We start from the raw sequence: 24,961 nt of genomic DNA, 5'->3' as shown, positions 1-24,961 counted from the left end.
ACACTCTTGAGCCGCTTGTGGTGAAGAATATGTTCACTAGGATCTTTGGTAGAAAACTTTAAGTTGAGCTGGATAAACAAGCATGAAACGAATCTGTGCTTGATGCAAAGCTGAACATATATAGGTGTGAATTGCCTCCGACGGTCTAACAAAGATGCAGAGTAATCTTGAAATATTCTCACTGGCAAGCCATCATAAACCAACGTTTCTCGCTTTTGCTGGAAACCTTTGAAAATCTTGATTTTATGTAAGTAACTATGAAGCTTTATGATCACTGCACATGGCCCTGTGCCTCCCTCTGGCTTCCGTCCAACTCTGTGTACCCACTCTAAACATAGCAGGCCTGCATGTTCCGATAGGGCAAATTCAGCCATTTCTTGAGTAGTGTTGGAAAAAGACGCTCAGAGACAGGCTCTGGGATACTGACGATCCGAACGTTATCCCTGTCTTCTTGGCAGTGGCGTAGCTAGGGTAGTTGACACCCGGGGCCGGTCATTTTTTAACACCCCCCTCCAAAATCCAGTACTAGGCATACCGAGAATACAAAACACTCAGGATCTCTAGAACAATTTTACCATACCATAAGCAGTAATTTCTACAAGTCACATAAGGAAAAGGAAAGCATCTTAAACACTACAGTGAGCACTAGAACATCAATTCACCTATTGTAAAACGTAACCAGACAGAATAGTACAGATCGTCGATCCTGCACAGTCAATGCCAACTGAAAGCCGTGTCTTTTTCACAAACACAGATAAACCCTAAACCACTATAGAATAAGTAATCAAACTTTCTATTTAGCCAAAAATTAAACTGAACCCCCAAGATTGCCAGACTGAGCATACAATGCAACACCACAGAAACAGAAAATAAAATAATACCATTTTATTGGACTAATACATTTAGCTTTCAGAGGCCAAAACCTCATTCCTCAGATCAGTATAATGCTTTTACAATATCCTATCCTGACCTGAGGAAGGGGGTTTTGTTCTCCGAAAGTTAGTCAAAATATATTAAAATTAGTCCAATAAAGATTACCTTATTTACATGTTCTATTTATAAACATTTATTAACACAGCTACAATACTATATCCTAAAGCAAAATAATAAAAATATATATTTACAGTTTATTGTCTCTGGTTTCTGCTTTCCTCATCTTCTGTTCACTTTCTTCCTTCCATCCAGCATCTGCCTTCTCTCTCTCTCCCTGCCATCCAGTGTCTGCCCTCTTTCTCCTGTCCCCTCCATCCAATGTCTGCCCTCTCTCCCTGCCCCTTCCATCTAGGATCTGCCCTCTCTCCATGTGCATTGCCTTCCTTTGTCTTTCCTTCCCTCCATCCTTGTCCAACATTTCTCCTCTCTTCCATCCATGTGCATTTCCTTCCTGACTTTCCTCCCCTCCATCCATCCATCCATGTCCAACAACTCTCCATTCTCCCCTGCACTCTCCTCCATCCTCTCTCCCCTGCCCCCATTCATCCATCCATATCCAGCAATTCTCCATCTATGTCCAGGAACTCTCCATTCTCCCCTGCCGTCTCCTCCATCCACCCATATCCTGAAAATTTCCTCTCTCCCCTGCCCCTATTCACTCATCCATGTCCAGCAATTCTCCTCTCCTCTGCCCTCTCCTCCATCCATCCATATACAGCAAATTTCCTTTCTCCCCTGCCCCCTCCATCCATCCACGTCCAGCATCCCTGCCCTCCCCTCCAGCGATCTCTTCTCTCCCCATGCCCTCCCCTTCTCTCCATGTCCAGCAATCTGTTCTCCCCCCCTGCCCTTCCCTGCCCTCCCTCAGCTCCCCGACAGCCCTCCTCTCTGTTCCTTCCTGCCCTCCTCTCCATCCATCCACCCACGTCCAGCAATTCTCTTCTCTCCCCATGCCCTCCCCTTCTCTCCATGTCCAGCAATCTGTTCTCTCCCCCTGCCTTCCCCTCCCATCCATGTCCAGCGATTCTCCCTGCCCTCCCTCAGCTCCCCACAGCCCTGCTCTCCGTTCCTTCCTGCCCCTTCCCCCTCCATCCATGTCCAACATTCTCCTCTCTCCCCTGCCCTCTCCGTTCCTTCCTTCCTATCACCTGACAGCTGCCCCCACAAAACGCAGGGCTAGCGCTGCAGCAAAGCAGCTCTGCTCTCTTTAACGGTCCCTGTCCCTCTGAGTCCTTCCTTCTCGCCCAGGGCAGCCCTCCTCCTCTTCTCCGCACCCCCCTCCCCTTGTCATAACCCTTTTACTTCCCGTGGTGGCAGCGACGTCAGTTACGTGACGAAGAAGACACCAAAAGCTCCCCTCCGGCTCCAGCTTCTCCCTTCGCTAGTTTGCTCTTCACACAGTGAGTGCCCCGCCTTCGCGGAAACAGGAAATGCATCATCGCGAAGGCGGGGCACTCACTGTGTGAAGAGCGAACTAGCGAAGGGAGAAGCTGGAGCCAGAGGGGAGCTTTTGGTGTCTTCTTCGTCACGTAACTGACGTCGCTGCCGCCATGGGAAGTAAAAGGGTTATGACACGGACAGGGGGATGCGGAGAGGAGGAGGAGGGCTGCCCTGGGCAGGAAGGAAGAACTGTTATATGAGGCGCCTATGGGGGGGATTTTGGGTGCGGGGGGGGGTGCCTGGGAGCGGCAGATCACCCCCCCTTGTGCTGACACCTGGGGCGGACCGCCCCCCCGCTCCCCCTTGCTACGCCACTGCTGCTTGGCCTTCTCCTGCACCAACTTTTACAGAGCTGCCATATCTACTGTCATCTTCCAGTCGGTATCTTCCATTGTGGAAATGTGATGCTCAAGATCTCCAGTGCATTGCTTCGTGTTCGCAATCTAGGTTCCAGGGCTTTTCCACAGCCTCCGTTAATTGTGTAAATTGTAAGGGTGAGAATGAGGCTAACTTAAGATTCATGAGAGGTGCTATCTTTGGATCGCCACTGCCTTGTGCGTTTTCAGAGTCATTTTTGTAGGTTTACCCATCATCGCCCCTTCAGATCGAGTTACTGATTTGTCCATACAGTGTCGAAGAAGATGCCAATACAATTAGGGAGATAATTACTTTGGTCTACATGGGATTACATAGAGAAAGGGGCTTGAGTACCCGGAGAGGATCAGCAACATGTCTGACCCACTAAGCACATCACGTGATCCCCATAACATTTTATTTGTTCTGTAGTTGTTGTAGTCTGTTACAGATTTTAAAATCATTTGAGATGATGTGTTCGCTTTCTAGTTGCTTGACCTAAGTTTCTGTTTGGGCCTTAATTGGCTTATTAAGCTTAAGCCTATAATTAAAAATGTTAGTTATATTCCCTTCAACACCTATTTTAGGTTCGGAGTGGATCACAATTCAACCTTAACCAATGAATAGGACTAGGAGCTCACAATTGTAAAATAGAACAAAATGAACATAAAATAACAATGTCATATCAATGTTTAACTCTATTACACAAATTTTCTAAATAGCTCTGTTTTTAGAAGTTTACAAAAAATCAAAAAGCATTGAGATTTCACTAAAAATTGGTAAAGAATTCTAATTTGAAAAGATTGATATAAAAATAAAGCCATAAAAACCCTTTTAATGTGGTTTTCATAGCATCCCATTTCAGTGTAGTTGAAACAGGAGTAAGATTGTTAATCTATAAGTATTCCATAATGAAGTGCTCTGCGTCTTTTATAAATTCTTGATCTTGAAGTACTTGATTCTTGATAACCCTAGTTACCTTCTCAAATCAGCCCCTAATTTACTCATAAGCTGTTTGCACTCAAACATAACTTTAGTGCTATCTCTGGGCCTGTTCCCCCCCCCCCCCCCCCCCCCTCGAAATGGCATCATTATTTTGATTCCCATACTGAAGAATAGCAAAACCAGCCGAAGTTTAGTGTCTAACTACAGACCAGCACGCACCAACTAATGGACTATCTCCAACTTCACTCCATTTTACATAGCTCACAATACGGTTTTAGACCTTCTCACTGTACTAAAACTGTTCTCACCACTCTCCTATCTAAATTTAGATGAGAACTTAGCTTTGGTAATAAAATATTAATACTTCAGTTTGATATGTCCAGTGCCTTTGACACTGTTGATCGTAATATCCTTCTAAACATCCTTGACCATTACAGAATCTGTGGAGCTGTGTTAAAATGGTTCTCAGGCTTCCTAAGGGCTAGATTATACCAAGTGAATTAATCAGGTACAATTTCATCAGCATGGTCCCCTGTTTGTGTAGTGCCCCAGGGCTCTCCATTTTCCCCCATTCTATTTAACATCATATTGATTCCATTAGGCAATTTACTGGAGAAAAATGATCTCCCAACATTCATTTATGTAGGTGACGTTACCATCTGTATTCCATTCACTAAAGAAATAAATGAAATTACTCATATCATTAGATTAGGTATCTCTCTAATGGAATCTTGAGCATCCAATTTCAAATTAAAACTCAACACTGATAATATTAAATTCTTAATAGTTACTATGAGGAAAGGCTAAAGCGGCTAGGGCTCTTCAGCTTAGAGAAAAGACGGCTGAGGGGAGATATGATAGAGGTCTATAAAATAATGAGTGGAGTGGAACGAGTAGACGTGAATCACTTATTACTCTTTCCAAAAATGCTAGGACTAAGGGACATGCAATGAAGCTACAAATTAGTAAATTTAAAACGATTCGGAGAAAATGTTTCTTCTCTCAATGTGTAATTAAACTCTGGAATTCATTGCCAGGGAATGTAGTAAAAGCAGTTAGCTTAGCTGGGTTTCAAAAAAGTTTAGATGGCTTCCTAAAGGAAAAGTCCATAGACTATTATTAAAATGGACCTGAGGAAAATCCACTGCTTATTTCTATGATAAGCAGCATAAAATTTGTTGCACTTTTTGGGGATCTTGTCAGGTACATTTGACCTGCATTGGCCACTGTTGGAAATTAGAATGCTGGGCTTGATGGATCTTCGGTCTGTCCCAGTATGGCAATAGTTAGGTACTTATGTACTTTCTGTTAATATATTTTGAACATGTTCATGCTTTTCTAATTGTTATGTAAGCCATATTGAACCTGAGTTCTACTTGGGCTAATGCGGGATATAAATGTCATAAATAAAGTAGACTGGAATTAAATCTCCATCTACAGCAGCGGTTATCAACTGGTATTTCGTGGCACACTATTGTATTGTGAGCACTGGGGAGGTGTGTCACAGAGGCAGAACTCAATCCGCAGCACTTTTTTTTCAGCATTTGCAATGCAGCAGTAAGTGTAAAAACCTTACTTCTAACATCTTTTTACGACACAGAAACTCTCCAATTTAAGGCAACCGTTAGCTGCTATCCAGTGCAGAAAACAGGGAGGCGCCAACACAACTTATACCACATAGACTTCTCCAAGTAGCCATAATCACAAAATAAATCAAGCTGCCGAGAGGCCACTGTCATGCTACGAGAGCTCCTGACTTCCTGTAAAAGTCAGGGGGGTGCATTCTGTGCATCACTCGTAAATGGCTGTGCATCGCTCAGAATGCACAATTAAATAGTAATCAGCTACTTGTTATAAATTTGCATATGATTCTCATAGTCTGCCGTGAACAGTAAAAAGCACACAGAGCCCCTTTGTGCATTTCTCACTGAATACCATGCTCACAAAACTGGCTTGAACCAGTCAGAATCGCATGTTGTTAGCCTGGAAATGTTTGTGCATCTAGCCCTAGATGTCATGTCTTCCACTTTTCCTTGCTATTTAAGTATGAGGCAAATAACTGTAAGCATTGCACCTAACTTATTTCAACCTAGCAAGCATCATGTTGTAGTTAACAGAGTCAAATGCCATAGCTTCATCCAGAAGAATCAGGATAAAATCCTTACTTTTATTTTCAATAACCTTTACCATGGAATTGGACATTGAAGTCAGCAGTGTTTGAAACCCATAGTACCTACAGAATCCATTCATTTGGGCATCTAATAGCTCATGGGAGTCAGTGTAATCCTGGATCACCTCAAAACAACACATTCAGCTAGTTTTGCTAGAAAAGATAAGCTCAAAATTGGGCAATATGAGAAGGAATGCAATAAGTCTAGTTTGGATTTTTCGATATTGTATGTACACTTGCAACTTCAGGGCTTCTGGCATTAACCCAGTTGATAATGAGCATCATATCGAATAGGTAAAGAAGTAAATAATTTCTCCCTTTATAAGCTTTTATCCAACTAGTGGCATGAATTGAGAATTCAAGTTGTAACATGTAACACTGAAATCACCTATCTTTGGCATGTCCCTTAGCAAATATATTCCATTGCGACAATCCTTTTTCTTCTCTATTGGTTTTTAAGGAGCTGAATGATTGAAATGGGAGAGTCAATAAAAAGTTCTAATGGTGCTTTTTGAACTGCAAATTGTTTGAAGCATAAGATTTGTTGGTGTATATGTGTTAAGGTTGTTTATTGTAATTGGATGGTATATAAAGTTGCTGGTCCACCATCTATTTTGATGAGTAGGCAATTGACACAAATGATAAATACTGTAGCGTTTGCATGGCCATCTATGTGTGTACTGTGGTGATGACAGAACTGGTTGAAAGAAATTTTTAAAAAGACATTAGTGCAGAGACGTATTTGTTACCAGACAGTTTGCTTTTGTGGTTTGGAAGGAGGAGTGCTGATGGATAGGTCATCAGTACATAAAGAAATTTGAATTTAATTATGTACTAGTAGTGATTGATTATAAGTAGTGTGTGTGCATGTATATAAAATATTTTTATGGGTAAGTTGAGGGATGAGAGATTATGTAAGATGCCCTGTGGGTTACAGATGTTCTGTTACAGTTGCTTCTAGGTAAATAGGGAGGCTTTGAGTGATGTAGATGTTTGAGTTAGTGAGTATTTTACATTTGATATATAAAAGATGTGTGATGTATGTGTGTGAGTTTATAGAGGGCTCTGGTTGGAATTTGGGTTCCTAATGTGACATTAATAAAACATACATCAGACTCTTTTTGTATTTGAACTTGTACTTTAAGTATTGCAGTTAGGTTTATTAGAATATAGAGGGTAATAAAATATAAGAAAGGGATTAAATGCACATCGATGATAACAAGTGCCATGGTTTTCTCATGGCAAAGGTCTGAGGTCTTTTCCTATAGTTTTAGTAGAATACTTACTTTGGGATAATTTGCATATACCAGTGAGGTTCCATATATTTCTTGCAGTTATATAAACTGAATGAATGTTTATGATTTATGAATGCTTATGGTCAAGGGAGAGGGATGTTAATAAGTACTACTACTACTTATAATTTCTATAGCGCTACTAGATGTATGCAGCGCTGTACACTTGAACATGAAGAGACAGTCCCTGCTCGTCAGAGCTTACAATCTAGTTAGGACAGACAAACAGGACAAATAAGAGATAAGGGAATATTAAAGTAAGGATGATAAAATAAGGGTTCTGAACAGTGAATAAGGGTTAGGAGTTAAAAGCAGCTTCAAAAAGGTGGGCTTTTAGCTTAGATTTGAAGACGGGCAGAGATGGAGCTTGACATACCAGCTCAAGAAGTCTATTCCAGGCATATGGTGCAGCAAGATAAAAGGAACGGAGTCTGGAGTATATTAAAGCACAGTACAATAAAGAGAGAAACAGACAAGCATAAATGGGAGACTGAGTGGGCCAGAATAAACTTCCTATTCCTCTGTCTCCTTCTGCCAGGGCTGATCAGATAATTCATATGGAGAAGGTCAATAAACTGTTTGCCAACAGTATTAGAAGAGAAGCAGGCTGTTCGCTATGCTCTGCCTCTTTTGCTGCAAATCAGGGGTTGCTGGACTTAGGCCATTTTTACCAAGCTGTGGCAAAAGAGGGCCTGCATTTGCGTCGGTGCGTGTTTTAGAAGTGCGCCGAGGCCCCCTTTAACCACAGCTGGTAAAAGGGCCGGTCTCGGTTTCCTTCAGGAAATGGCTGGGCAGCAAGTAAATCACTTTCCACATAATAAGTAGTCTATAAATCTAGACAAAAAAGAGATTTTCTGGGTACTGAAGCCCTTGATACATTGGGAAGAAACAAGTCATTCGCAGGGAGTAGAAATAAGGTGTAGAGATCAGGTTTGGTGCCTGGGCATTAAACTGGATTCTAAATTCTCCATCTTAAGTAGAGGAGTGTGGTAGCCGTGTTAGTCCACTCTTAAGGTTATCAATAGAAATCAAACAAAATAAAACATGGAAAAGAAAATAAGATGATACCTACAGGTAACTTTAAAACCATACAAGAACGTAAGACCTTTGAAGTCAGAATGATTGAATATTTTAACACCCAACAGAAAGGACTTAACAAGGATCTGGTATTCCTAGCCCATTATAAACCATAAAGCTGTATGTCTCTGTTGATCACCCTCCCCTCACCTATCCACACCCACCCTGTTAGAATATCAATGATATGCTTTGATGTCCCCATGCATACTTCCTACCCACCCCCCTCCTCCCACCCTGTCAGACTGTCATAGTAATGCTTGAATGTTTTCACTTATATACACTGTCAGCCAGCACATTTGCTTATTTCCGATCTGAGGAAGAAGGGCAACCTTCGAAAGCTAATCAAGAAATGTATTAAGTTATGTCCAATAAAAAAGGTATCATCTTATTTTCTTTTCCATGTTTTATTTTGTTTGATTTCTATTGATAAATTCTCCATGAAACTGTAAATAGCATTGGTGGTCAAAGTTTGCTTCGTTCACTTTTGGTGAGGAAAGTGTTGGGGTATTTGCAGAAAAATACGTTCCTCGAATTATTTGAAGTACACACCTAGATTGTTGTATCTTTTTCTGTATAAGTTTTCCTTAGGGAAATTTGTAATGCCTCCAGATAATTGTAAATGGAGTGTCACAAGTTCTAACAGAGGCCAATATTCATGATCTTATTTTGCTAATCTTGCTAGAGCTTCACTGGTTACCTGTGGTACTGAAGATCCAGTTTCAATCAATGATGCTGTTATTTAAGGTATGTTTGAGACCAAAGTTCTTTGGAGAGGATCTGCATGGGCACAACCCTGGGTTGAGTCTGTGCTTACAGGTAGAGACTTTATTGGAGATTATAGAAGTAAGGATGATTATTTTCAATGGGAGCTTGCTTTTGTACATTTTTCAGTTATTGTCCCCTCTTGGTGGAACAAACTTCCTGTGATGGTGCATCAGATAATGGAACTGCTCCTTTGTTAGAAAACATCTTAAAATATATTTATTTTGTACCCTGTACTTTGCATATTGATGTGCTAAGGATGTCTTAGCAGGACGAGGTGGTGGTTTTATTGCTGGTCTCAACATTTCTGTTCTGTATTGCTTTAACTTATATCTATGCTCATTGTAAGTTGCTCTGGGCTTCATTGTCACAGTGGGATAAATGTCCAAATAAATTTAAAAAACATGTCGGAATAACTCTTAATTTTACTAGCCTTGTTTCGAGTCTGATGGTTCAGGTATTTTCTGACCTGGTTTTACAGCCTGTCTCACTGACACAGACTACTCAGTAATTACTGTGGAGTCTTTTGGATTCATATTAGGTAAATGAGACTTTTATTAGAGGTTCATAATTGTCTAAGGTACACAATGATTAAGATATATACACATTGATTAAGCTATGTAACTGAAAAGAAACAATACCTATCTATAGTTAAAAAGAAACAATCATTACATCACTGGTCCCTACATCCAAGCAATGCTAGGAGTCTCTTGACCAGGAAAAGAAGCAATAATATACTATACATGCATCACTGGTCCTTAATCTCTACATCCAGGCTCTTATCATCAGTGGGGAGGGCCCTGTTCATAGCGAAAGCTAGGAGTTCCTTTGACCAGGAAATATGGCTCTCTGTGCAGTACGTACGTTACTCACAGACGAGCTCCCAATTTCACTGGCAAAATTTCCCCTTTTTATTAGGCTTAAAACTCATGTTCAGAGCTAAGGAAAATTACAGAATGCTTGAGATTTTCTCTGTTTAGGTAAACAAGCCATACTGTGGGAATGTGGTCACATGTTTCTCAGCAACAAAGAGAGTCCAAATCTCCCGTAAAAAAACACCAAAAAACAACGGAAGATATACAGAAAGACCAAACTGAAATCACAGATATAAAAATAGCCAAATTCATTTATTAAGACCCTACACGGTCCGTGTTTTAGCCAAAGAGGCCTTCTTCAGGGGTCTAAAACAAAAATACAACACATATATCATAAAAACATATATCATGCTTGATACAAAGGATAATATGCAAAAGTAAGGTAAAAATTATAAGACATTTGCATTGTCACAAGCAATTTTTACACATACATCGTAAATACACAAATATGTATGTTTAAAAGTAAAGATAAAAAGGATAAAATGTTAAACTAAACTGCAATAAAACTGATACCAATAAAAGTGTCATACCTACAAAAACAGTGTGCAATGATAATGGTGAAAATTTAAAACACATATATGCACAAAAAATGTAAATTATCTTGTGAAAGCTGGGGTTGAAAAAACATGAATAATAAAGGTAATACACTTAAAAAACTTTAAAAAAGGCAATATCATTACATTGTTACGCCGGCAAACTAGGCATGCATTGATAATATTTTGAATATTAATATACAAATATAAATACAACCATGCTTAAATGATAAAAACGGAAGATAAAAAATATGTATATATAACGACAAACATAATGGACTTACATAGGTATAGTTTAAATAAGATATAACATACCTATGGATTGGCATATACTACTACTACTTAACATTTCTAGAGCACTACTAGGGTTACGCAGCGCTGTACAATTTATAGATATTCTTCCAAAGGTTCACTCAAATTAAGACAAATCTGGACAAAAACATATGTAAATATATGTGAATATATAAAAAAGGAGTAAATGAATGACAATTTTGAAAAAGGTTGATTGATAAAACGCAGAATGTGACTGGAAAAAATGAATAAATGAAAAAACAAATGTCAACACACATAGTCTAAAAACTGTGAACAAAATGTAATCAAAAGGTAATATATAATGAAAAACGTAAAACCCTACTGACTTATGGAATAAAATAAAATGATGTACCACCACGTATATTTATGAGAAAACTAAAAAATAAAAATGATAATGAAATTGATAATAATGAATGGCATAGACCCTACAGAAACACAAACACCGGCTAACCTGAAAATGGTGTATGTTATATCTTTGGAAAAATCACAGTACCAAGCATATGATTGCCACAGTTACGTAAGCAAAATGCACTATAAACGTTTTTATTTTTTGAAAAAAGGGAATTAAAATATCAATCCGTACAAAGACTTAACCGCTGAAAAAGTTAAAGTTGCCTGTTAGTCCAAAAGAAGTGATAACCAAAAGCATAGTGCCTACTTAACTGAGAAATACAGCCAGGTTTGTAAAACGAAAGCGATGATGAGAACTAAAGAGTAAAAAACCATTAGAATGAAAATTTGTCAGTGTGCACTTATATATAGTATGTGTTATGAAAAAGCTTGCCTGCAATGGTAAACAGAAGCACAGTGCGTACTTAACCGAGAAATACAGCCAGATTTATAAAACTGTTGCAATGAAAATCTGTCAAAGTGCACTTATATATGGTACGTATTATGAAAAGACTTGCCTACTGATGCTGTCCAAACGATGCATGAACCCTGTAGTCAAATAAAAGCCGGGTGTGGAAAGAACGCTACTATTTAAAGACCGAAACGACGTCCAGAGCGTAAAATGACGTGTGACGTCTATGAGAGCCAATGGGGACTGAAAGATGGACATACAGTATTTAAAAGAAAACAGAGTAACAAGGCAAACTGTCTAAGACAATTAGTAACGCATATGGACCAAGCGCTTAAACTATACCTATGTAAGTCCATTATGTTTGTCGTTATATATACATATTTTGTATCTTCTGTTTTTATCATTTAAGCATGGTTGTATTTATATTTGTATATTAATATTCAAAATATCAATGCATGCCTAGTTTGCCGGCGTAACAATGTAATGATATTGCCTTTTTTACAGTTTTTTAAGTGTATTATTACCTTTATTATTTATGTTTTTTCAACCCCAGCTTTCACAAGACAATTTACATTTTTTGTGCATATATATGTTTTAAATTTTCACCATTATCATTGCACACTGTTTTTGTAGGTACGACACTTTTATTGGTATCAGTTTTATTGTGGTTTAGTTTAACATTTTATCCTTTTTATCTTTACTTTTAAACATACATATTTGTGTATTTACGATGTATGTGTAAAAATTGCTTGTGACAATGCAAATGTCTTATAATTTTTACCTTACTTTTGCATATTATCCTTTGTATCAAGCATGATATATGTTTTTATGATATGTGTTGTATTTTTGTTTTGTTTTAGACCCCTGAAGAAGGCCTCTTTGGCCGAAACACGGACCGTTTAGGGTCTTAATAAATGAATTTGGCTTTTTTACATCTGGGATTTCAGTTTGGTCTTTCTGTATATCACATGTTTCTCAGTCCAGGTGGGCAGTCTGAACTCGAAACAGGCTCCACCTCTCCCTTCACATACCAAATTATTTAGAGCTGTATCTTATGTTCTTACACATTCCAAATCATTTTCATACAAATAGAATTACTTCTAATAAAAAATACATATCCCGAGTGCACTGCTGGTCAAGGCAGAGTTGAAAAACAATCTTTAAAATCTTCCATTACAAGGTAGAGGTAATTATAAAGGGGCAGGCCTGTTTTGGACATGTGTTTGAGCTCATTAAACAATGTTAATAGAGCATCAGTGGTGGTTTTCCCATTTGCTCAGAATAGATTTCCTTTGCTGTTTTAATTATTTTATTTTGCAGCTAGATATCTGCTTTAAAAATAAGCAAAACCTGAATATTTTCCCAAAATTGTCTTCTAGAGTTCAAATAGAATTTGTGTGTAAAGATCCCTGTCATGTCAAGAAAAGATGATACAATGTTTGGGATATGCTTTTATCTATTTTGCAATTATTTTACACTGATCTAATAGAGATGTGCATTCATTTTATTTCATTTATACTTTTAAATTCTTATATACACATGTTTATTTTATGCGTTCTAAAATCAAATTAATAAAACAAAAAATAATTAACGAAATAAAGAAAAATATGGGTGGAGGCTGCATATCCCTACTAATAACTCCTCAAACTTGATTGTGAGTAGAGGGCATGAGGAGTGAAACATCCAGAAGGAAATTAACTTTCATGCTTTTTTTTTCTTTCCATGTCATTTCAGGCTGCTAAAAGAGGTATTCTTTCACCTGGTCGGGGGAGAGGGAGTCATGCAAGAGGACGGGGTGTGTTGCGTGGTAGATGCAGGGGAAGAGGTATAGGTGGTCGAGGGAGAGGAGTTCCTGTTCATGCAGTGGTAGATCACCGACCTAAAGCATTAGAAATCTCTTCATTCATGGAAAGTGATCGAGAAGATCTTTTACCTCATTTTGCAGTAAGTGACAGTAACTTTGTTTTTAGACTTGTCATGAAACTAGTACAATGACTATTTTTCTTAATTTTAACTATACTATGGTTAATGCACCATATAGAAAATACAATTTAGCAAATTTCAACACTATAACAAGCATATTGATGAAAAGACAAAGGGAAAAAACCTAACTTAAGGAAAACAAAATGTCAGAAAGCATTATTCTGAGATTGATGAGCACCTCCTGATAATATTACAAACATGTTTTACTTATTCAGCGAGTGGGGACATGACCTGGTCTGTTAAAGCTTACATATGGATTGACCTGAACACCTGTGGCAGCAGGCTATTAAGTGCTTTTATAAAAATCTGCTCTACAGAACATTATTTCCCAACCAGTGTACCATGGCACACTAGTGCACCTTCAGACATAATCAGATGTGCCACAGCAAAGTCATCACTTCCTGATGATGCCCTGGTCCATACTAGTACTTGGGGGTCTTCTCTCAGTACCTTACAGCATCAAGATGTACCACTGGTGGCTCTTAAATCTGCAGGAACTCTTTTATGAATGTATATATAGTCACACATGCCTCTCTTTCCTTGTTACAACCTGAGCTCCAGAGTGTAGGAATTAACACCAGTATGCAGGGCACATATAGCTGGGCTCTGCTTTCTGCAGTGCACATAGCCTACACACATCTCTCCCCTCCTGAAGTTCCTCTCTTAAATCCTTCTAGCCTTTCTCTTAACCCCAGGCTGAGTGAGATATGGGAGGGTATTGAGAGATCACAGTGGTGATCACAGTGGTGTTGCGGCAGCCATATGTAGCAGTCAAGGTAACTAACAGCTGCCTATAGTGAATCATATTTTACTTTGTCCTTCAAATAGAGGGAGCTGGAATCTAGGATTGGGGAGGTCTGTTCACAGCAAGGAATTTAAGGGATAGGATACAAGGGATTAATTGTCCACGAGTGGTAAGAAGCTATGTGTAAAGAAGGAAAATACATTTAATAATGCTATTAATAGGATAAGTAGTAAGAGTCCTTAGGCAGTGAAGAGCAGAGAGAGCAAGAATTATCTGCAGGATGGGGAGCTAGGTTAAGTGGATGATGTGCACATATTTAAAGACAGCTAAGGGCCGAGAGAGTGAGGAGGGGGGCCCCAAGGCAAGACAATCATTTATTGAATTTGCTATAGAAATTATTATACCACTGTAATGCAGCTTAGTAAATAGGGGCCTAAATTAGTACTCAGGGCAATTGAGGAAAAAGTGTTTTGTCCATAATTACAAGGAGTGTCATTGGGAGAAGCAGAATTTGGCCTTTTCTGGTTCTCAGCCTGCTGGTCTGATCATTAGGCTGCTCCTTAGCTTGTACCAAGCGAACAAGTGAAGAAAAACAACCTCTCTCAGAGGGTGTCCTTAAAAAGCTCTTTATTCAAAAACAGAAAGCAAAAAAATGACCCAACACTTATTCAGTAGACAGCGCTGCACGGCGTCTTCACTTGTTCGCTTGGCATTGATCTTCAGTGGAGAGGTTACCTTCTGTTGGAGTTGGCCTTAGCTTGTACCGTCATGACACTGCTTGGTCATACAGCAGCCATAATATATCTCATTCCATATGTGTACCTCCTCAAGCATCTACTTCAGGTAATGCTAAGATTCTATTAGAATCAGATGGTGCATCCTCTCTGATCAGCTTATGCTGCACAGCTGTTCAGTTAGTATTGAATATTGATGAATCCAGTAAGAACTGAAAAACTGACTTGTTGAACAACACTTCAGGTACAAGTAAGACAAAAGTTCCCTTTCCCCTATCCCTCTTGCCTCACAATCCCCTCCCTGCCCCACAACCCCCTACCTACCCAGATCAAGCCCTTCAAACCCCCATCCCTCATCCAAAGACCCAAATAATGGGCCCAACATGTATGACACCCACCATCCTCCCCAACAAACTATGACATGAACAAACCACACACACCCCCAACCCTCATATCACTCACATCACTAAAAACCACACCAACAAAACTCATCCACCGCGCACACACCAAACACACCACAAGTGCACATATTATGAACAATTGGTTGGGCACAGGCATCTGTTATCCCCCCTCCGGGCTAGGAGCATTAAAACTAAGGAACATATAAATGGCCCGCTGAAGGTCCATTCTCACTCAAGGAAACAGAGTCTAAAGTAAAGAAGAAACTTGCTCCGGTAGAGGGCACCCCTACACAAAGACAGTGGAGGAGCAACTTGTTCCTGGAGCCCTCCAAGAACTGCTGGACCTAACAAATTCTCCTGGCAGAAATCTAGTCCGCTGCTGGCCCAATTAGTCCACTGGCAAGAGGGGCACCCGAGTACACCCTCTAAATTGCTGCATTATCCAGCCCAGGATATGTGCTCCACAGCACAGGCCACAGGACAACAGTGTCACTCAGTGTCCCGAGCAGGGCCTGCCATCCCTAAGGAATCCATCATAGACAAAATGCCTCGGGCAGCTTCTAAGGTTTCATTAACCTGGGTCTGACCTTGGTGGGATATCCATAGGCGAGCAGGATACAGCAGCACAAATTTTATCTTGCACTCTTAACAACTAGGAAAAATGGGTGCAAAATTGCAACACCTTCACTGAATAATCTTGAAAGCACAAGATCTTCTTATTTTCAGTGTCTGGAGGACACCCTGTAAGCATCATTCAGAAGCTTCAAAATCACCACATGCAGCCTTCCATTTGCCAACTACCGAGAGCCCAACCTTTGAACCCTCTCAATGTGCAGCAGTCCCAGGTGATTGGACAACCGTAATTCTCTGGGGAACCAGGCCTCCAAGAATCCAATCAGTTCAGGCTCGGTCACAGATTGATCCAGGCCCATCAACCTTAAATTGCTCCTCCTGGAGCAATTCTCTAAGTCCTCCAGTTTGGCGTGCAAGACTTCAGGGCATGGGAGTTCTCCGTCACCGTGACATGTTTCTCTAACTCTCCCATGCACTGTTGGGTCTGTGCAAACTCGTGACATAGCTCCAGCTGCCTTTGCATACCGCTTAGCATCTAACGGAGTGGAGAGGGCACTGAAAGTGAGCTCTCCTGCCATCTCTTCACTTAAACTACAAATAGACCCTCTCAGTCTTCGTTTTGCCGTGGATCAAGGAGGACACGTCTTAGTGTTCTCCTTTCAGTGTGAGTTTTTCTCTAATCTGTAGTGCCTTCCCTTGCAGATATTTTTGTCCCTTTCGGTTATTCTTTTCCTTACTCCTAATTTTATTCTTTTCCTTTTTATTTTTTGTAGTATTTTTGGCTCTTAAAATTTCCTTTCTTTTTCTTGGGCTTCTAAGCCGTTTTTAGGCCGGAGCATTGACCTCAGTTTGAATGCTGCCGCTTTTTATTCACAATTGGAGTTTAATTTGATTGTGATTCTTTTATCGATGTCCAGGAAGACCCCCAGTGGCTTCAGTATGTGCGCCCAGTGTAATCAGGTGATTTCTGTGATGGATCCGCACAATTGATGCATCTGTTGCTTTGAGCCTGACCGTGAGCCTAACTCTTGTTCTCTCTCTGTTTGCAAATGAAGTTGAGGACACAGAGGGTGCGGCAGGTTCAACAGGAGAGAATGTTTGTCTTTTCGAACATGGATGCACTGACAGGAAGATTCAAATTCAGTGACTGCTAAGACTTCATCTACTACTAAGAGTGCCTTGGCATTGAGAAGGTCTCCACCTCTCTTGACATCAGGTGCTGAGAGTAGGCCCCGGGATTGGTCAGCATCGGACCTGACACCGAGGGCACATAAGGGTTGGACATTGGCACCGAAAGACCGCAACACTGAGCAATGGGGGAAGCCCAAGAAGCATAAGCATCAATCCTCATCGCATATTGCCAGGGGCTCTGGAGCATCGGCAACGCCAGCACCTGAGAAGTGCCGGTACCGGGAGGAGCGCGCCCCCCCCCCCCCCCCCACTTTGTAAGAGATTCAGATGTGCAAGTCTCCAAACTGCCAAGTTCCCACTTCGTTCAGCACCTAAGCCTTCTCAGGCTGCCTCTCTTTCAGCTTCCCCGTCTTTGCCAATGCCTACCTTCGATGAGTGGTTCCGAGCCATGCACAGGGAAGAGCTGGTGCAGATGTTGCAGGTGCAATCTGCTGAGGCATCAGAGGTGCTTGCACCAACTGCGGATCGGGCCGATTCTTCCTGTGGGGGAGACCCTTGATGCCACCACATGCAATACCGCTTTTGACATCAGGATAGGAAGCTTCCCTGAAGTCTGAGGGTAGGGCTGTACCTCAGCCCTCATCAGGGTGTGCAGGTAGTTCCACTAAGCCAAGGCTGGCACAGACTCACTCAGTCCAGTCAGAGTATGGTGAGGACTCCGAATAGGACCGCTCATTGGACTCAAAAGAAGAACCTCATTACTTCTCGGAGGAGGAATCTTATGGGGTACCTTCTGGTACTTCCCCACCTTAAGTGAGATGTAAATCTCCACCTAAGGGTCTCTCTCTGATTTCCTCAACGAGATGGCTTCTGCCATCCCATTTAATTTTGAGACAGAGGAAGAGCCCAGGGCAGAGATGTTATCTGTTCTGGACTGTGAGTCACCTCTACTACTACTACTACTATTTTGCATTTCTATAGTGCTACAAGGCGTACGCAGCGCTACACAAACATAGAAGAAAGACAGTCCCTGCTCAAAGAGCTTACAATCTAATAGACAAAAAATAAATAAAGTAAGCAAATCAAATCAATTAATGTGAACGGGAAGGAAGACAGGAGGGTAGGTGGAGGGGAGTGGTTACAAGTGGTTACGAGTCAAAAGCAATGTTAAAGAGGTGGGCTTTCAGTCTAGATTTAAAGGTGGCCAAGGATGGGGCAAGACGTAGGGGCTCAGGAAGTTTATTCCAGGCGTAGGGTGCAGCGAGACAGAAGGCGCGAAGTCTGGAGTTGGCAGTAGTGGAGAAGGGAACAGATAAGAAGGATTTATCCATGGAGCAGAGTGCACGGGAAGGGGTGTAGGGAAGGCCGAGTGTGGAGAGATACTGGGGAGCAGCAGAGTGAGTACATTTATAGGTTAGTAGAAGAAGTTTGAACAGGATGCGAAAAGGGATAGGGAGCCAGTGAAGGGTCTTGAGGAGAGGGGTAGTATGAGTAAAGTGACCCTGGCGGAAGACGAGACGGGCAGCAGAGTTTTGAACCGACTGGAGAGGGGAGAGGTGACTAAGTGGGAGGCCAGCAAGAAGCAGATTGCAGTAGTCTAAACGAGAGGTGACAAGGGTGTGGATGAGGGTTTTGGTAGAGTGCTCGGAAAGAAAGGGGCGGATTTTACGGATGTTGTAAAGAAAGAAACGACAGGTCTTGGCAATCTGCTGGATATGAGCAGAGAAGGAGAGAAATTAGTCAAAGATGACCCCAAGATTTCGAGCTGAGTAGACAGGGAGAATGAGAGAGCCATCAACAGAAATAGAAAACGGGGGAAGCGGGGAGGTGGGTTTGGGGGGGGGGGAAATGAGAAGCTCGGTTTTGGTCATAATTTCAGGTGGCGTTGAGACTCCCAGAAAGCAATGTCAGACAAGCACACTGAAACTTTGGTTTGGATGCAAGGTGAGATATCAGGGGTAGAAAGGTAGATTTGGGAGTCATCAGCATAGAGATGGTAGGAAAAGCCATGGGATGAGATTAATGAACCAAGGGAAGAAGTGTAGATAGAAAAGAGGAGGGGACCAAGAACAGAACCCTGAGGTATGCCGACAGGCAGAGGGATAGAAGTAGAAGAGGATCCACCAGAGTGAACACTAAAGGTGCGGAGGGAGAGGTAGGAAGAGAACCAGGAAAGGACAGAGCCCTGGAATCCAAGTGAGGACAGGGTATCGAGAAATATGCTGAGATCGACAGTATGAAAAGCAGCGGAAAGATCAAGAAGAATGAGGATGGAATAGAGACCTCTGGATTTAGCCAGTAATAGGTCATTGGAGACTTTAGTAAGCGCAGTTTCGGTTGAGTGGAGAGGGCGAAAACCAGATTGTAGTGGGTCAAGAATAGCATGTGAGGAGAGAAAATCAAGGCAGCGGCGGTGAACAGCACGCTCAAGTAATTTGGAGAGAAAAGGAAGGAGGGAGATGGGTCGGTAATTAGAGGGACAAGTAGGGTCGAGTGAAGGCTTCTTAAGGAGAGGTGTGACCACAGCATGTTTAAAGGCAGCAGGGACAGTTGCAGTGGAAAGTGAGAGGTTGAGAATGTGACAGATAAAAGGAATAAGAGCAGGAGAGATGGCATTAAGAAGGTGGGTGGGAATGGATCAGAGGAACAGGTGGTACATTTTGAGGAAGAAAGGAGAAGTGTAGTTTCCTCAATAGTAACTTCAGGAAAGGAGGAAAGGGAATGAGGGGAAAGGAGAGAGAGGGGAACGGACTAGTGGAGGGAGAGGTGGTGAGGTACAGAAAGCAAGGTTTATCTTTTGAACCTTGTTGTGAAAGAATTCAGCAAGGGTCTGAAGAGATAATGAAGGGGGAGTTGGGGGAGGGGGCACCTTGAGGAGAGAGTTCAATGTGGTGAAGAGAAGTCGAGGATTAGAGCCAAGAGAGTTGGTCAGTTGGATATAATAATCCTGTTTGGCACGTAAAAGAGCAGATTGGAAGGAGGTCAGCATGAACTTAGTGTAAGAAATCAGCAAGGGCTCGAGATTTCCGCCAGAGGCGTTCGGCGGAGCGGGTACAGGAACGTAGGTAGCGGATATTAGAAGTCAGCCAAGGTTGGGGTTTTGTACGCCTTACAGGGCGGGTCATCAAAGGTGCAAGAGTGTCTAAGGCAGAGGATAGAGTATTGTTGTAAGAAGAAAGAGCCTCGTTGACAGACGTGGATGGTGCCACAGTAGAGAGGAGGTTTGAAACATGGGAGGATAGAGATGAAGGGTCAATATCGTGAAGATTCCTAGATAAATTAGATAAGATAAGACGGGACTGGGAGGGAGGAGATTTAAGTGTGAAAGTTATAAGATGGTGATCAGAGGAGGGAAGATCAGAGGCAAGGAAACTAGAGGGTGAACAGTTGGAGGAGAAGATGAGATCAAGACAGTGACCATTTTGATGAGTGGGGGAGGTGGAGCATAGTTGGAGATTAAAGGAGGACGTTAAAGCGAGTAACTTGGAAATGTAAGAGTTGGAAGGATCATTAGCAGGAATATTAAAGTCACCAAGGATGAGAGAGGGGGAGGAAGGATCATGGAAGAAGGCAAGCCAGGCGTCAAAGTCACAGAGAAAGGATGAAAGGGACTTATCAGGGGGACGATAAATGACCGCTATTCGAAGAGGCAGAGGAGAGAAAAGGCGGATAGAGTGGACGTCAAAGGAAGAAAAACAGTGAGATTGAGGTGGAAGAAGGGGTTGAAATCTGGAGGAGGGAGAGAGAAGTAGTCCAACACCGCCCCCACGGCCAGCAGGGCGAGGAGTATGTGAAAATAGATAACCGCCATGGCACAGGGCTGCGACTGAAGCAGAGTCATCAGGGCAGAGCCAGGTTTCTGTTATGGCGAGCAGATGGAGGTGACGCGAGATAAAGAGATCCTGGATATAGGCGAGTTTGTTACAGATAGAGCGGGCATTCCATAGGGCGCAAGAGAAGGGCAGAGAAGAGGAGGGGAGTAGAGAAATAGAGATGAGGTTAGAGAGGTCGCGGTGAGATCTGTAGAGTTGGGATAATAGTTGGTGAGGGGGGCCAGGATTGGGATTGATGTCACCGGCTGAGAGAGTAGGAGAGGTGTGGCCTCGAAGGCGAGAGGTATTTAGGTGGAATGGGGAAGGGAAAATGGACGGAAGAAAGAGGCGGAAATTAAAAGCCAAGAGGGAGGAAGAGGGTAGGAGAGAAGGTGAGGTGATGAAGTCGTTGGATGGGCAGTGAGTTCCTGTAGCGGAGAGAGGTAGGGGGTGAGGGAAAAGATTAGGAAGGGACAGGGCTAGCAAGAGAATGTGAATAGGGGCCATTAATGACTGAGGTACATTAGCAACTGCTAAGAAGATTAGATGTAAAGAGAAAAATGCCCCGCGCGCCTAGAGCGGAGGCCCTGAGTGGATCGGAGTGGACCTGGGTGTCACCCCGGAGAAGGCTGTAAGGATATGCAGATGAGCTGCAAGTTCTCCACAGCACCTGAAAGGCAGCCGGTGGTAGAGCTAGGCACCTCTCAGCTGAGGAAAGGCTTACCAGGAGTTAGGCCGAAGCCAGCATTCCTCCCCCTGAGGGTCGCCTGATCCTAGCCAAAAAGCACCTGGAAACTCTGTGCACTTGGAGCGAGGGCCCTGGGAAGATCGGGGTGGAACTGGAGTCACCCCAGATACAGCTGTGAGGAAATGCAGAAGGGCTGCAAGTCCTCCACAGCACCTGGTGGGAGCGCTGGGCACCTGGAGTGGACCTGGGTGTCACCCCGGAGAAGGCTGTAAGGATATGCAAATGAGCTGCAAGTCCTCCACAGCACCTGAAAGGCAGCCGGTGGTAGAGCTGGGCACCTAAGGAAGGGGTCACAGTACCACTTCACTAGAGAGTTGCACGGGGACAGAAATCTAACCTGTCCCCATGGGAATGTAACCTGTCCCAGCCCATCCCCACTACAAGTTATCTCCTCCATCCTTGCCCTCGCCGCACAGTCACCTTGATCCCCCCCCCCCCCCCCCCCCCCCCGCAAAGAAGGCCAGATTCTGTTAGCAGTAAAGATACTGGTAAAAGTAATAAATGCATTTTCTTCCATATTCTGCTAAATACAACATTTTAAAGATGTACATTTTCAAAAAAAGCATACATCCATGAGCAGCATGTTCCCCTCTCCTCCCCATCCCCTTCTATCCCATTTACCAGTGGTTCCCAAACCTGGTCCTGGAAGCACCCCAGCCAGTCAGGTTTTTAAGATACCCACAATGAATATTCATGAGAGATTTGCATGTAGTACCTCAACTGCATGTAAATCTCTCATGAATATTCATTGTAGGTATCCTGAAAACTTGACTGGCTGGGGTGTCTCCAGGAGCAGGTTTGAGAACCACTGCCATATACTCTTTCCCCCTTTTCCCTCCCCACCCCCATGTATGTCCCCCTTATCAATCTTTTTTCCAGCCCCCCTCCATCCCTATCTCCCTCTCTCCCTGCACCCACACTCCATCCACCCTTTTTACAGCTCCTCGCACCCAAGACTCCATCCATCCACTTCCCCTCCTCCAGCACTGAGTCAGGGTGCCCTCCCTAAATGTACCTCAATGCACCCTGGTGATCTAGTGGCCTCTTTCGGGCAGGAAAGATCCCCAGTCTTTCCTTTCCCCTGCCACTGTTCCACTTGCTGCTGCTGCTTCTTTAAAATGGCTTCTGAGACTTCATGCGATGGCCTCATGAACCTTCCGCGGAAGTCTCACGAGGCTGTCACTTGAAGTCTCGGCAGTCATTTTGATGAAGCTGCGGCAGCATGCAGATCAGTGGGCAGGAAAGAGTGGAGATCTTTCCTGCCCTGAAGAGACCGCCATGGTGCATTAAGGTATGTTTGGGGAGGGCACTCTGAGACTCTAGTGGGGGGAAGGGAAGGCTCACCTACATTCTGCGGGAGCCTCGCAGGACCTGTGGGATTCCCACTAACCCATTCCTGTTCAGCTCTCTGCATTGCATCCTGTCCTTAAAGATGTACTGACAAAGAACTGGGAATTTCCCCTCTCAGTGTAGGTCGCACCCAAGAAGGTGGATACGCATATCATATCTAGAAGGCTCCTGGATTAGAGAGGCTCAACTGCCTCACACTCTTGGTTGTCAAATTCACCTTCAAAAGAGCTAGGAGCTCCAGCACCCATGCCTTGGCTTCCCTGGGTATAGAGGCTCGAATTGTCCTACCAGCTCTGCACGAGCCTTTACTTGCATTCTTTGTTATGCAGTTTGCTAAGTCTCCCAGAGGAGCAGGCCTCAGAGCTTCGCCAGTTTGTCTAGTAAGCGGCTGGAGTGTAGGAAGTATCTGCCCACAGGTGCATATGATTCTTTTGACATTGTGTCCAGACTCTCTGCCATGGGTGTGGGGATGCGCAAACACACATGGCTTTGTGTCTCTGATCTAGAACCAGCGGATCAGGAGAAGTTGGCGGATGTGCCTTGTTGAGGAGACAGTCTATTTGGGGATAAGGTAGAGGAGGTCAGTGACCTCATAAACATACTAATACCATCCAAACCCTGTATCTGCACCCTCCAACTGCACCCTTTTAATCTCTGAGGTTTTCAAGTGGGCCTAGGCAGTGGCCCTACTGTTCTGAAAGGTGTAGGTTTTCGCTGCTTCTCTCTTTGCCCAGAACCAGTGTTCCCTCTAAGGTGAGCAAGTGAGCAATCACTCATATATTCCAGGAGCATCACTCACATGTTTTACACTGTTGCTTACAAATATCATGTCCCCCTCCGTCCCCTCCCCCGATGCCTGATGCACCTGGAAAGTCAGGATACCAAACCTAACCCATGAGAAAAAGTGCTATGAAAGTAAACTTCAGAATCTTATGAAACCTGGACAAGTCTTCCTGTCAGGTCCTGCGACCTTCCTTGGAGCGGCAATCTGTGTCTGTGCAGCTCCTTAAGTGTTGGCCGACTCCAGCTTCTGGGTACGCATGTGCCAAAGGAACTTGTATTAAGGACTAGTGGCAGGAAGCACTAGACCCTGCCTGCCCCTTAATGCCTTGCCTGACTTCAGTATTGCCTTCTTGATTCCTTCTGTGAGCCCTGTCATTTTTGCCTGCCTTCCCCTCAATGCCTTGCCTTGCCTAATACATGGGTGTTTCTTTTCTTTTCTATTTATGGTATAGGGAGATTAGATGGGGGGGTCAGGGGGAAGGCGTTACTACGTGATAGTCCCTAATTGTGGAGCAACAGTGGGTAGAGGGTTCTGGGAATAAGGAGGCAAAAGGAGGAATAATGGGATGAGGGTTGGGAATTAAGGACTATTTGGTGGGGTTAAGGCTAGTCCTTAGAGGGAACATTGCCCAGAACCGTCAGGCCCTGCGTTCTCAGCCTCACCAGTCCCGACCTCAGAAGTCTCAGCTAGCTCTCCAGTCAAAGCTTTTGACTGGCTCCAGAAGAGTGTAGCTACACTAAAAGTGACCATCCCAGATGGCCTACCGGTAGGGGGGCGGCTAAATCTTTTCCATCTTGGTTACGCCCTCCATTGGTGTCAAAGACCACTGAATTTCAGTTCTCAGCACAAGCAAGTACTTGTAGAGGAAATCTCTGCCCTTCTACAGGCCTGCGCAGTCGAACCCATGCCACAGGGGAAGAAGGGAAGGGATTCTATTCCAGTTACTCCTTTGTGTCCAAAAAGAAAGGGGGATTTCATCCCATCCTAGACCTAAGGACCCTGAAGAAATTCTTGGTCAAAGAAAAGTTCAGCATCCTTCTTCCCATGATTGAGGAAAAAGATTAGCTGTGCCTGTACCCACATTTTGATACTTCCCAGTTACAGGAAGTATTTCAGATTTCAAATAGAAAAACACAACTACTAGTATCGTGTTCTGCCTTTTGGTCTCATGTCAGCTCCCAGAGTGTTCACCAAGTGTCTAGCGG

General features: G+C 43.1%; 1 protein-coding gene across 1 annotated transcript in view; it reads left to right on the top strand.

The window, feature by feature from the left end:
- The window catches only part of RBM26 (RNA binding motif protein 26), a 492,900-nt gene that overhangs the window by 402,997 nt on the left and 64,942 nt on the right, over window positions 1–24,961 (top strand). The window contains 1 exon segment of the mRNA XM_030200623.1: window positions 13,230–13,439. Coding sequence (XP_030056483.1) covers window positions 13,230–13,439 — 210 coding nt within the window.

Source organism: Microcaecilia unicolor, chromosome 4, assembly GCF_901765095.1.
Source record: "Microcaecilia unicolor chromosome 4, aMicUni1.1, whole genome shotgun sequence".
Taxonomy (NCBI): domain Eukaryota; kingdom Metazoa; phylum Chordata; class Amphibia; order Gymnophiona; family Siphonopidae; genus Microcaecilia; species Microcaecilia unicolor.
Note: the sequence above shows the minus strand (reverse complement) of the source record. Positions and strands in the feature narration are given on the sequence as shown.